Raw genomic sequence first — 12982 nt, 5'->3', positions numbered from 1 at the left:
GCATCCCTAAACAGAAATGACATGCATACATTTACGCATGCATGGGAATATGGAATATGAAAGGGGGGGGAAAAAAACACCCCTCCCACCCCGCATTAGCACAATGAAGGGTCAATCAACCGCTGTATGCTCTATGATATATTGTTAATATTATCTGAGGGTTCCCAGTAAATACTGATAGCTGCCCAACCCAAATGAATAAAATACGGTGTAATACATCATTGATGGTATAGTGGGGATTCTTTAGTTTTGCTCCATGTTCCTAGCTGTAGAGAAAATGACTGACACATCCAATTTGTTTTTAAAAGGTAAATAATCCATGTCTAACAACCCCTATTAAGAGACTCAATCTTAGTCACCCAGCTTCAAATTGAGTCTAAAGATTTTAAATATTTAAAGAGGTTGAATGTAGCCCCACTGATGAATGAACGCTGTTCAAATGAGAGCAACCAATTACAATGGGTAATCTGTAGTCAAACCAGCGCTAAACTAAACAGACTGGCCCAGAATAACCCAGCATCAAGATGAATTTACTGCGTGTTAAGTCAATGGGAGAAACTAACTAGCTCCACATGGTTTCAACAATGATGAACTATCAAAGATGGAATCATCTCATGAAATGGGCTTCCATCTTTACAACAGAAAATGAGCAGCGGGCAAAGTCACAAGCTTGCCATGAATTTATGGATGAGGCTGGAAAATCAGTTGCACTTGTAATAGAAAACATAAATGTGTGTCAGCTGATCAATAACAGGAAAGTGGAAAAAACATGTCTTGGATCAAAAAACAAAGTGAGAGAGCTTCTCTGTTTTGTCTGAATGCCAAAACACAACAAAACCAGAAATGAATAAAAATAAATAAATAAATAAATAATAATCTAGAGAAAATAAATAAATAAATAAATCCATAATATAAAATAGCATTTATAAAGCTCTGATTATGAGTTTTATTTATTTAGACAAAGCTATATGGATTTTTCATATCAGCCATTTATGAGTTATCCATAACATGACAATAATTAACAGCTGGAATATCAGTAATGGTGAGCTTTTGATGCATGAACATTGGTGCATGAAATTTCAGAATGAATTGTCCAATAACAGCATCTTGAAAATTGTAGCTTCACTTTGTGAGGACCTGCATGTACCTTTGAGATTAGTGTCGCCTCCAAACGCACCACATCCCCAGTTCCCTGTGGCAATAGCAGAGAGGTTCTGAGCGTTCACACCAGGCCGCATGAAACCGCAGTATGCCTGGAAAAAGAAGACATCCTTTTATCATAGTGAAACAAATACAAGCTAATCACTGCAGAATACAAGAGACCGACAAGACGACTCATGTCATGCCTCATTAAACTCTCTAAGCAACACAGATTGGCAAGGTTAAGAAAATCAAAGGCCATTAGAGTTTGACAGAGGTCAAGGATTTGCCATTTCATGTCATCAGTGTAAAACACAGCACAACATTTGCTTGAAGCCTTTGCTGACCTTGTTTAGCTCCCGGGTCATTTTCTCAGGCTGAAACTGTTCCATGAAATTCCTGTATTTCAGCGCATCCATGGCCACAATCTCGGTGCACCTCCGCTGCCACCCGTCTCTGAGCATGGGAAAGATGTTTATTTTATTCAGGGCTTTCCTCATTTTTACTATCTTGGTTGCTTGGTTATATTTAGGATAGCTAACTACATTATAAAAGTGTAGGAACCAATTTAAGAGGCGTTTCCTAAAGCTATTATCATCAGTAATCCATAATGTTACCTGGGTATCTCATCTTTGTGATTGGCTTTCCATTTGAAGCTCTCTGCATAGCCAGAGTACTCACTGTATTGCTCTGTGCCTGAAAGAAGAGCAAATAAAAAAATTTTTATACATAAGGAGCAGGTCGATTCCAACAACAGTATGCATAACATTTTCTTGTCCCCACCATATTATAGACAGAAATAATTTCAGTTAATCGCAAAATAAAAATTTGTGATTAGCATATAGGTGAGATTTAAAGAGGAGCTATTATGCTTTTTTACGTTTTCAACTTTCTTTAGTGTGTAATGTTGCTGTTTGAGCATGAAGAAGGTCTGAACTCTCTGAAGTGTGTCAATTGTATTCTTCAGTTTTTCTTCCAGGAACAAATACAGTATCCCTCATTTAAATAACTCCCACCCAAGGCATATGGAGAAAAAAAAAGAAGCCTGGATGAGCTGCGTTAGTAGTCTATTGAAAGCCATGGTTATGGCAAGTGGCGTGACATTTCTGAAACATACTCAAAGCAGTTGACCAATCACACACACTGGTCCAGCCGACCAATTAGAGCATATTGTCTTTTTTGGAAGGAGGGGCTTCACAGAGAAAGTTTCCCAAAAGCATTGTGAGCTAAGCTAATCGTAGAGAACCCTGGTGGCAATGGTCTCCACGATCAACATGGGCTCATGATGCTTTTGGGAAACGCAGCCCTGAGCGCTACCGACAGACAAGGAAGAGATGTGCAGCAACAATTTTTTGTGAAATTCACAATTATTTGTGAAAAATAATGTTTTTTTTTAACATTCAAGTATGAAAACATATTTAAACCCCCAAAACAAATCAAGACTATAAAAGGGCATAATATGGCCTCTTTAAAATCTTCAGTTATTACAATAACAATAATACTACTACTACTACTACTACTACTACTAGTAGGAGTAGAGTATGTATACATATATTCACTTATATAATAGCTTATTTCATTCTAGAAAACTATATATAGTTTTCCAGTTCTATCAGAAACAACTTAAATAAAACTTAAATTTATTGTACTTAAAATATTGTACTTATTATAACTAGCTAGAAAGCTTCTGACTAAATACTGCACAGTTTTTCTTCTTGATTTTTTCTTAAGAGACCATAACCTGAAAAAAATAAAAAAATAAAAAAAATAAAAAAAATAATGATATCTTGCTCTGGATTTAGGCTCTTGTGTAGTGCTTGTTTTGTTGGACCTGAGCACGGCATTTGATACCATTGACCATAACATTCTTCTTGAACGACTAGAATGCATGGTATCCAAGGCACTGTATTACACTGGTTTGCTTCTTACCTCGAGAATAGGACTTTTTCTGTAAATTTAGGACATTTTTCCTCATCATCTGCGCCTGTCTTGTGTGGTGTGCCCCAGGGATCCATTTTGGGACCTTTATTGTTTTCTCTTTATATGCTTCTCTTGGCTCACATTTTTCAGAAATACAACATTTCATTTCACTGTATTTTGGACGATTTTCCATTTTACCTTCCAGTAAAGCTTGACACAACTGTTTCATTCGATGTGTTATTGAAATGTGTAAATGATATCAAGAGGTGGATGACAAATCATTTTCTGCAGCTAATTGAGGATATAACAGAGGTTTTAATTCTAGGTTGTCCTGTAAATTACCCCCTGCTCTGGAAGCCCAGTTAGGTCCTCTCTCAATCAGTGTACGCAAACAAATCAAAAACCTTGGAGTGATCTTTGACTCTTCACTATTTTTTGATAAATCGGTGCTATTATTAGAGGAAGCCTTTTTTATTTGAGATCTATTGCAAATTTGAAGCATCTTTAAGTAAAGATTTAGAAGTTGTGATCCATGCACTTATAACATCACAATTAGATTATTGTAACTCTTTATTCTGGTCTCCCTTAATCTTTATTATCACAATTGCAAATTGTTCAAAATGCAGCTGCAACACTTTTGACTAGGTCTAAAAAGAGGGACCATATCTCCCCTATTTTAGCATCTCTTCACTGGCTTCCAGTTAAATTCAGAGTTGATTTTAAAATCCTTATGTTTATATATAAGGTGTTGTCCGGCCGTGCACTATGTATGTTAGTGATCTTCTTGTGCCATACTGTCCTGCTACTTGTTCCATGGTGTCGCTACAAATCAAAGGGTGATCAGGCATTTTTTGTGGATGGGCCCAAGCTTTGGAATGATCTCCCCTATCATGTGAGGTCTGCTCCTTCATGTTTAAATCTACTCTTAAATTGTATTTTTATTCTTTTGCTTTTGTAGACATACTTTGTACACTGTACAGCACTTTGGATCAATTTATATTGCGTTTAAATGTTCTCTATAAATAAATGTTGTAAATTCCAGACACTGTGCATCCCTACTATCACGAAGACCTCCAGAATCCTCCACCCACACCTTGATCTAATTAGTGTGTTTGTGGCCAGTTTCAGTGGCACTCTTACAAAGAGCAATCACAAGATTAAAATCCAGTCTCTGTATCGACGCTTCAGCATTTCTGCCAACTGTACTGATGCAGAAAGTGTGCATTAAGGAGCCCGTGTCATGATGCATTACTGGCAGGATATGATTTGCTGCAAAGGCGAGTTGCAGTGCAATAGAAACAGAGATGACGATGAATATTTCGTTTGTTGTAATAACCGTGATGGAATGGCTGAATCCATTAGTGAAGGCCATTCCCGCAGTCATTCATTGTGGCCAGAGGTAATACCATTAAGTGGAAGGAGAGGGCAGCAGGGGTAAGAGAGAGGACTTAAGTGAAAGAGAGAGAGATGACTAATATCTGAGCTTGATTCCAAGTGAGGGTATTTTGTAACAGGATCAAAAGCTCCCAAGTTCACAGTAACTTTGAGGCTGATTTCCTAGAATTTTAACTCACTAGAACAGCTCTGAAAATGACTTCTCAGTGGTGTATAGCCACTTCTGCTCCATAACTATCAAATCTTTTTTCTAGTGTTCCAGAAAATGACACATAGGTTTGAAAGGCACAAGATTTTGATCGATCAATGGTTTGTGCATCTGCGCAATGGTTTGTGTCCTGTGCTTTGTTTGGAAGACGTCAGAGGGGATGGGTGGATGAGAAATGAGCATGACAGCAGGTGTGAGAGTAGGCAACAGCCAATCACAGCGCAACATTTCTACATGGCTGTGACTGCACCTGGAACTCAAAAACGAGAAGAGTGTTCAACTATGTGAACGATTCTCTGGAACAGGTGAAAGATATATACTATAATTTTTACTATTTTTTATATATCTATATCAGGGGTGGGGAACGTTGATCATGGATTCCGTATAAGAGTTGATTCCTGTGGAAGAGTGAACTTTGATCTGACGCATGACATATTGACAAATGCAGAAGCGCAGAGCATAAAGCAAAACAAAACATCGGTCACGAATTAGAAGTCTAAAATTAGAATTTTTAAAGAGAAATGTCGAAGGAGCTTGAGTTTGTTGCCTAGGCCTATTTGTTTGATCCGTGAAAGGCGTCTACTCTCACCTAAGCTTACGGTACTCCTACATCCTACGCCATATGCCGGAGGAACTCGACTCTCTCGTGAACTCGCGGACAGACGTTACCGGAAGTCAGTGATTATAGTCTATAAAATTATAAATATGGATATTTTTCTTACAAAAACACATTGCTTTGCTTCAGAAGGCCTTTATTACCCCCATGGAGTCACGTGGTTACTTTTATAATGGTTGATGTGCTTTTTTTGGTTACTATTCACTCCCATTATAAAGCTTGGAAGAGCAAGAACCATTTTTTAATATAACTCTGTGTTTGACTGAAAGAAGAAAGTCATATACACCTAGGATGGTTCGAGGGTGAGTAATTCATTTGATAATTTTCATTTATGGGTGAACTAACCCTTTAAAGGTGCCCTAGAACCAGTTTTTACAAGATGTAATATAAGTCTAAGGTGTCCCCTGAATGTGTCTGTGAAGTTTCAGCTCAAAATACCCCATAGATTTTTTTTTAATTAATTTTTTTAACTGCCTATTTTGGGGCATCATTAACTATGCACCGATTCAGGCTGCGGCCCCTTTAAATTCAAACCCTCAAATGGATCTTTACAAGATGTTCGTCATGCATACTGCATGTATGCGTCGGATCATGTGAGTATAGTATTTATTTGGATGTTTACATTTGATTCTGAATGAGTTTGAAGCTGTGCTTCATGGCTAAAGCTAACATTACACACTGTTGGAGAGATTTATAAAGAATGAAGTTGTGTTTGTGCATTATACAGACTGCAAGTGTTTAAAAATGAAAATAGCGACGGCTCTTGTCTCCGTGAATACAGTAAGAAACGATGGTAACTTTAACCACATTTAACAGTACATTAGCAACATGCTAACGAAACATTTAGAAAGACAATTTACAAATATCACTAAAAATATCATGTAATCATGGATCATGTCAATTATTATCGCTCCATCTGCCATTTTTCGCTATTGTTCTTGCTTGCTTACCTAGTCTGATGATTCAGCTGTGCACAGATCCAGACGTTAATACTGGCTGCCCTTGTCTAATGCCTTGAACATGAGCTGGCATATGCAAATATTGGGGTTATACATATTAATGATCCCGACTGTTACGTAACAGTCGGTGTTATGTTGAGATTCGCCTGTTCTTCGGAGGTCTTTTAAACAAATGAGATTTATACAAGGAGGAAACAATGGTGTTTGAGACTCACTGTATGTCATTTCCATGTACTGAACTCTTGTTATTTAACTATGCCAAGGTAAATTCAATTTTTGATTCTAGGGCACCTTTAATAAACAATGCAAAGTGGCAGTTCTTAAAGGCAGCATTTACACTGCACTGTAGTTTGACAAATTCATTTTTAATGACTTTCCATGACCTTCACAATTAAAAGGATATTTACAAAATTATTTTGATTGAGCCAAGGTATTGTTTGATTTATACCGCAAGTTGTTCTTTTGAGTCAGTTCTCATCAATTATTTAAACTGCTTCTCAAACTGATTCATTACCAAACTTATCATTGAAAGTCTTTAAGAATCCATAGTAATTCCATAGTAATCAGATAACCAAACTGAGTCAGCACTACTAATACTGAATTGACTCATATTATTATTTTTTTTCATATCAGTTGGCACCAGAACAGGTACTTTTGATTTCCCTTATGTGTGCGTATGGTTCTGCAGCAACAGAGGCCCTGTTTACACCTGGTATCAAGATGCGTTTTGGTCGAATGGATAATAATTGGACGGCAGTAAATACAGCCGTAAACAGGGTCTAAAAAGTTTTTGTTTTGAACTTGTCCACTTTCGACCACTTGCAGAGGTAATCGAAAACGCATTTGGATTGCTTTTGTAGTGAAAATGCTCATGTGGTCAAATGCCTTCGAACAGCCACAAAAGACCACCTACTCTCTGTCTACTGACCTAATGAGTAAACATTATGGGAAGCGAGCTACCCAGACGGGAATTAAAATTTGTTGGCTGGAAACCTAAGTTTGGTTTGAAGACAACAAAAAAAAAAAAAATGTACCAAGCACAATGTTCTCTCACCATTCCTGATTTCTAACACGCACTCACAGCATTCGCCATGCTCTTGAGGCTATCAGAGCAGAAACAAAAGCTGCTGCTCTCCGTATGTTTTTCGTTGTCTCCAGTCGAGTTCATATGTAAATTGCGCAAACTTATTTCGTCCATTAGATTTAAAGATCTGAAAAAACACAATACAGTACATTTATCCACCCATAGTCCCCTCCCTCGAAGAAATCAGGACAGAAGTGGTTGAAAGTAGACAAAAGAAATTAAAATTAAAATACCAGATGTAAACAGGTATGGGTCTTCCTCATCTACTTCTGTTCCGATGACCAAAATTAATTTTAATACCAGGTTTAAACAGGGCCAGATGTAGGAAGGGAAAAGCAGGGCTCAGATGTTACAAACAACCAGTGAGGAAGTGAAAAAACAAACTCTTTGTAATGTATCGGATGCAGGACACTTACTCATGACCTGGGCTCCTCTCCAATGCTGCCACTCAGTCAAAGAACACAGTTCATAAAGGAGGAACAGAGTGATGGAAGAATAGCGTAGGGACAGAGAGAGACACAGAAGAAGAGGGAGAGATATGAAGTGAGAGGGAAAGGGGGGGTTGTCACTTAACGTGTTGACTCAAGCACAGTGAGTTGGAGGGTGAAGAATAGGGCAATTCAGCTAGAGAGAAATGAGGAATAACAGGGCTGCCCTGAGTCCAGCGTGAATCAATGTAATGGATTTACGTTCAAATTGGATGAGGAGGGAAGACGGGGGGAGGGAAGAATGGAGCTGAATGTATACACAAGCTTCTGTGGGCAATGGCAAATTACTTGCAGCAAAAACATGCAATGTGCTACTCAGCTCACTATATGTAGTTTTAGAGATCTCTGATTACAACGACTGACTTCATTAGTGGAAACAAACCTGATCTCACCTTAATCGAAGCCTGCATTAAACATAAATACCTAATTTTTGAATGTCTACAATCTTCCTTCAAACAAAGTATTTAAAATACTGTGAATGAATGAAGCACAATTTGACTCACTCAATGCACCATTGAATTACTTGTGGTCATCTCCAACCAGTGTTTTAAATGGATTAATTATTGTATTGGTAATGACGACCGAAATTTTGTTGCAATCATTGTTATTATGCTTTCTAAAAAATTATATTATTTTGTGAAAAGTACTATATAACTCAGTTTGAATTTAATTGAATATGTTTATTTTCATGTTTTTACAAGATACACTGTAAACTTCAAGCTTTCTTTATAGCAATTGCATATAGTTGCCCTATTGTTGGTTTGATTGCTTCCATTGTTCTCATTTGTAAGTTACTTTGGATAAAAGCGTCTGCTAAATGATTATATGTAAGTGTAATATCATCATGATAATATTTTTAAATCACAAAGTACAAATGCAGCTGCCAATATTTTCTGAAAGAGGTCCCTCGCAAAAACAACAACATCATTTTGGGGGGTCCTTGGAACGAAAAAGTTAAAAACCCACGTGCCAATGAAGTAGAATCGTTAAATTCCTCATGATTCCCATGCCAACCTATTATATAATGAGCCACAGGTTTATCCAAGTTCAAAAATATTTTTACACTTTTTAGAAAACAGGTGTTTGAACAGCCAGAAGGGAGGAACAAGATACTTCAATGATGGCTGACATCAATCAGACAGGGATGTGTGAGGGTGTGCAGGACAGACGGGAGGGAGGAGTGAACGGTTTCCACTCCTGTGCATGTGTGTGTGTGTACTGACCTGTGATGATGAGGCACTCGTCGTGGTCCAGGGCTTCAGTGAAGAGGCGTGATACGATGAGCTCAGGGTTGATGAGGAAGCGTATCTCCTCCTGGACCAGCCCCATACCTGTCACCCCTCCACCCACCATCCTGTTCGCAAAGTCCACCTGCAGCACAAATAAAAACACATATTCATCAGCTGAAAAATTGTTCAGCTGGCCTGGAGAGTAAAAAAAAAAAAAAAAAAAAAAAAACAATTTCATCCTTGAACATGGTGTGAAATTGTGTTATGGTACAGAGATCTATGATATTTGTCTGAAAATTCAAATGGTGAGACTGCAAGCCAGGCTGTTTGTCCAGGATGTCACCAGAGATTATACATTTTGGTAAAAGACAGGGTGCTAAAACGCACAGGGGTGGAAAATAGAGTGCTGTACCCGGCTGTGCGTAAAACTACAAAAGATGGGTAAAGTAAAAGGAGAGAATTTTCTGCACAGTTCAGGAGACCTTAAATTTGTGCACAATTTTTGGTGCATGTACAAATACAAAATTAACTTTTTGCTAGTCCTGCTGGTGGCGAAAGAATTGTGAAAATGTACTGGATATAAGATTTCTTGGAAGCCATGAAATTGTAATTATAATTGGAGAGAAAAAAAAAAATCATCTTTTGATAAAAGTCATATTAAAACATTTTCACTGAGGTAAAAAAAATAAGAAATCAATAAAAATAATTAAACATTATAATAAATATCTGATTAAAACATTTTCACCAATGTAAAACTTAAAAAAAAATAATAAATTAAATTAACAAACTATTTTCTACTAATGTCAAACAAAATTGACTAATAAAAATTAATAACAAAAATCAATAAAAATAAACATTATTACAAAGGTCTGATTAAATCATTTTTCAATGATGTAAAACAGAAATAAATAATAAAGAATTAACACATGATTAAATAAAAAAAAAAAAAAATTATATAATATATATATATATATATATATATTTACCCCCCACTGAGGTAAAACATATGTAGGACTGTCATGGTTTCTGTCCATTGTGACCCTGCAGGTTGTTGCCAAGGCCAAACACCACTCCCTCTATTCTGAATAATGGATCTATTAACCATTGGCCATTAGGTAGGTCATATAACCCACGCAAATGTGTTCACAGCTTCCAGGCAGACGGTTTAAAGCTTCTGTCGCATGTAATAATATTGTATTTGTCATACTTCTGCACATCATACTGCATTATACAAAAAAAATAAAAAAATTGCCATGAACATAAAAAGCAGGAGAAGGAAGTAAGGAAGACAGCGCATGAGTGCTTGTTTTTGTGACACTGCTAAATTCTGTTGTGAAGGACATTTCTTCAGCGCTGTCTCCTATTGTTATGCATTTTTATATTTCAAAGACTGGGAGTGTGGGTAGCAGTGCTAATATTGGCCTAGGACAGCTTTGAAAAGGTAAACAAGGGAAGTGCAGGACCCCTTTGAGGCTGTGTTTTGCAGGCTGTCAGGACGGACTCACTGGGCCACAGCCTCCTCAGTGAGATGGAGGAGAAAAGGGGAGGGAGGTTGGCAGGCTGCCAGATGATCTCGCTGATCAGGTCACTCAACTCCAGCTCCGACTGCCCCGCCTCTCCTCAGCACTACTGACAACCTGTCAGACCGTCCCACCCTTCCGGAAACATCCGTCAATCTGGCCGGCAGGACCCCGGGCTCCTGGGACCTCCCAGGGCTGTTCATGTGTGCCCATCAGCTGTCAGGGTGTGCCCTGCCCCAACTGGGGAGAGATGGGAAAAGGAGAGCAGGGCAGAGGACCCCAGCATACAGACTCTGCGATGAACTCGAGAGGTGAAGGGAGGGACGTGATCGAGTCCGACGGATCTCCAGAACCTCAGTCAGCTGGGTCAAAACTGAGATGTTTTAGTTTTTTTTTTTTTTTTTTTTTTTTGCTTTCATTGCATAGCGCTCATACCCAATATGAATATGATATTCGACAAGAAAGTGCAATTTGTGCTCCTTAAAAAAAACACTAACAACAAAAATGTATTTGTCTTAAAAAACTGAAATAATGAAAAATGTAAACCAAACTGGAGGAGGTCCCAATTACAAAGAATGTCCCAATGATAGTTTGGGGAAATACTATTTTGTGTGCACGCATTTGTGTGTGTTTTTGTTCAGGATAAACCGCCTGAATCACTTACAGATGGAACAGAAAGAACACATTTAACATGAAAAAAATTATAATTAACAACTATGCAGGCATGTCTTGAGGAGAGAGGAAGGATGATAGAAAAGGTATTCTGTGTCAGTCAAAGTAATCTCATGTTTGACAGATATCACAGTGAAAACTAAACAACCCATGCATGATATTCTCACCTGAAGCATCCCATAGCCCTCATTCTCTATGGTGCCCTTACAGGTGATATGAAGACGGGTGAGCTGTGTCTTTGAGCTAAAGGTCAAAAATAAAATTCCATCAAAACACTACAGGCAAAATAACCACTTCCTAAAACATTCATTTACTTGTACTGTTAAACAACTGCATTATAAATATAGGCAGGTTAGAAATGCTATAGTGAACTAGGAGTGGAAGGTTTCAATCATGACTAAAGCAATTTGAAATACAACCATCTCAGCGGTAAGATTTCTCTAATAAGCAAAACAAAGAGGCGGTTTTGCACTGCCAGAGGAAGCAATTGGCCAAAGTGACTACATAGTGCCAAAGTTCATTTATCAAGCACAAAGGAGTGATCTCTGTGAACTACTTTAAATGTCAGAGAGCCCTCTAGCTGTAACACATTCAAAAATAAATGCGAAACTAATACTTTTTTTTAATCACTATATGCTCTTTTTCTGCTTCTACCTTGTGAACTATAAAGATAAATAAAATAAGCTTTATTGATGCCTCAAAGGGAAAAATCACATGTTAATTAAACAGAGAAAAATATAATTATACATAAAATTGTATACATATATCTATCATAAGTATAAGTAGTAATGAATAAACCCAACAACAACAACATTGTACACCAAGTAGGGGTGTAACGGTACATGTATTCATCATGGTACGGACGTCACGGTTCAGTGCATACAGTGAGACAACGAATACAGTCAGTCAAAGGCGATACACACTCCAATCCAGAAGGGGGCATGCGCGGTAATGCAACACTGTTTGCTAATTGCCACAACAGGAAAAAGAGCAGAAGAAGAACAGACAATATATGCATAGATGTTTACGTGTAATCTCTCAACCAGTGTTTCTACCGTGGAAAGGCATCAATAAAACAGCTTGAAAATAATCTCATAGCATTACATTTACCTCAGGCAAGTCATTTAGTATCTACAGCATGTTAGTTCACCAGAGAAATTAACTCTAGAGGGGAGCATTTCACTAAATATATGCACTATATTAGCTTACATATTTATCATATTTACTTTACGTTAGTAATGTCTTAATTATTTAATGTACGTTACAATAAATTTGTCATGAAAAGCTATGACAGTAACTGTGCAAATGGTTATATTTCAAAAATGAATTGGAGTAGAAAAATAATTGCAAAATTTTATAATTAGATTTAGAAGTTAATGCAAAACCTGCCTTGTGTGCAATTTACATGTTTTTTTTTTATTTGATTGTTATTATATCTAAAAATAAATATCAACTGAATTGAATAGTTTGGACTCTGTTAATTGTAACCTTTAATATTATAGTAATGTGCAAGAAAGGGCTCCCTGCATATTGTTAAGTTTTAGCTGAGATAGATTTTTTTATCCTTATGAAAATATTAATTATAATTGAATTTATTTAAAGAGAGAGAGACATAATTTGTTCAATAAAACAGTTTAAAAAAAAGAAAAAAAGAAGCAATTTTATGTTTAGTTTTCTCCCTTCTACTGTACCGAACCATAACTTCAATACCGAGTTACATACCGAACCATCATGTTTGTGTACTGTTACAC

General features: G+C 37.2%; 1 protein-coding gene across 3 annotated transcripts in view; it reads right to left on the bottom strand.

Moving 5' to 3' along the window:
* Window positions 1-12982, bottom strand: part of parga (poly (ADP-ribose) glycohydrolase a) — a 34882-nt gene that overhangs the window by 1863 nt on the left and 20037 nt on the right. For all 3 annotated transcript variants that reach the window (XM_048205135.1, XM_048205137.1, XM_048205136.1), the window contains 5 exons: window positions 11399-11474; window positions 9034-9181; window positions 1758-1836; window positions 1488-1596; window positions 1148-1253 (listed from right to left, as the gene is read on the bottom strand). In XM_048205135.1, the coding sequence (XP_048061092.1) occupies window positions 1148-1253; window positions 1488-1596; window positions 1758-1836; window positions 9034-9181; window positions 11399-11474 (518 nt within the window). The remainder of the gene's footprint in view (window positions 1-1147; window positions 1254-1487; window positions 1597-1757; window positions 1837-9033; window positions 9182-11398; window positions 11475-12982) is intronic.

The sequence above is a fragment of the Megalobrama amblycephala genome, linkage group LG10 (genome assembly GCF_018812025.1).
Source record: "Megalobrama amblycephala isolate DHTTF-2021 linkage group LG10, ASM1881202v1, whole genome shotgun sequence".
In the NCBI taxonomy this organism is placed as follows: Eukaryota; Metazoa; Chordata; class Actinopteri; order Cypriniformes; family Xenocyprididae; genus Megalobrama; species Megalobrama amblycephala.
Note: the sequence above shows the minus strand (reverse complement) of the source record. Positions and strands in the feature narration are given on the sequence as shown.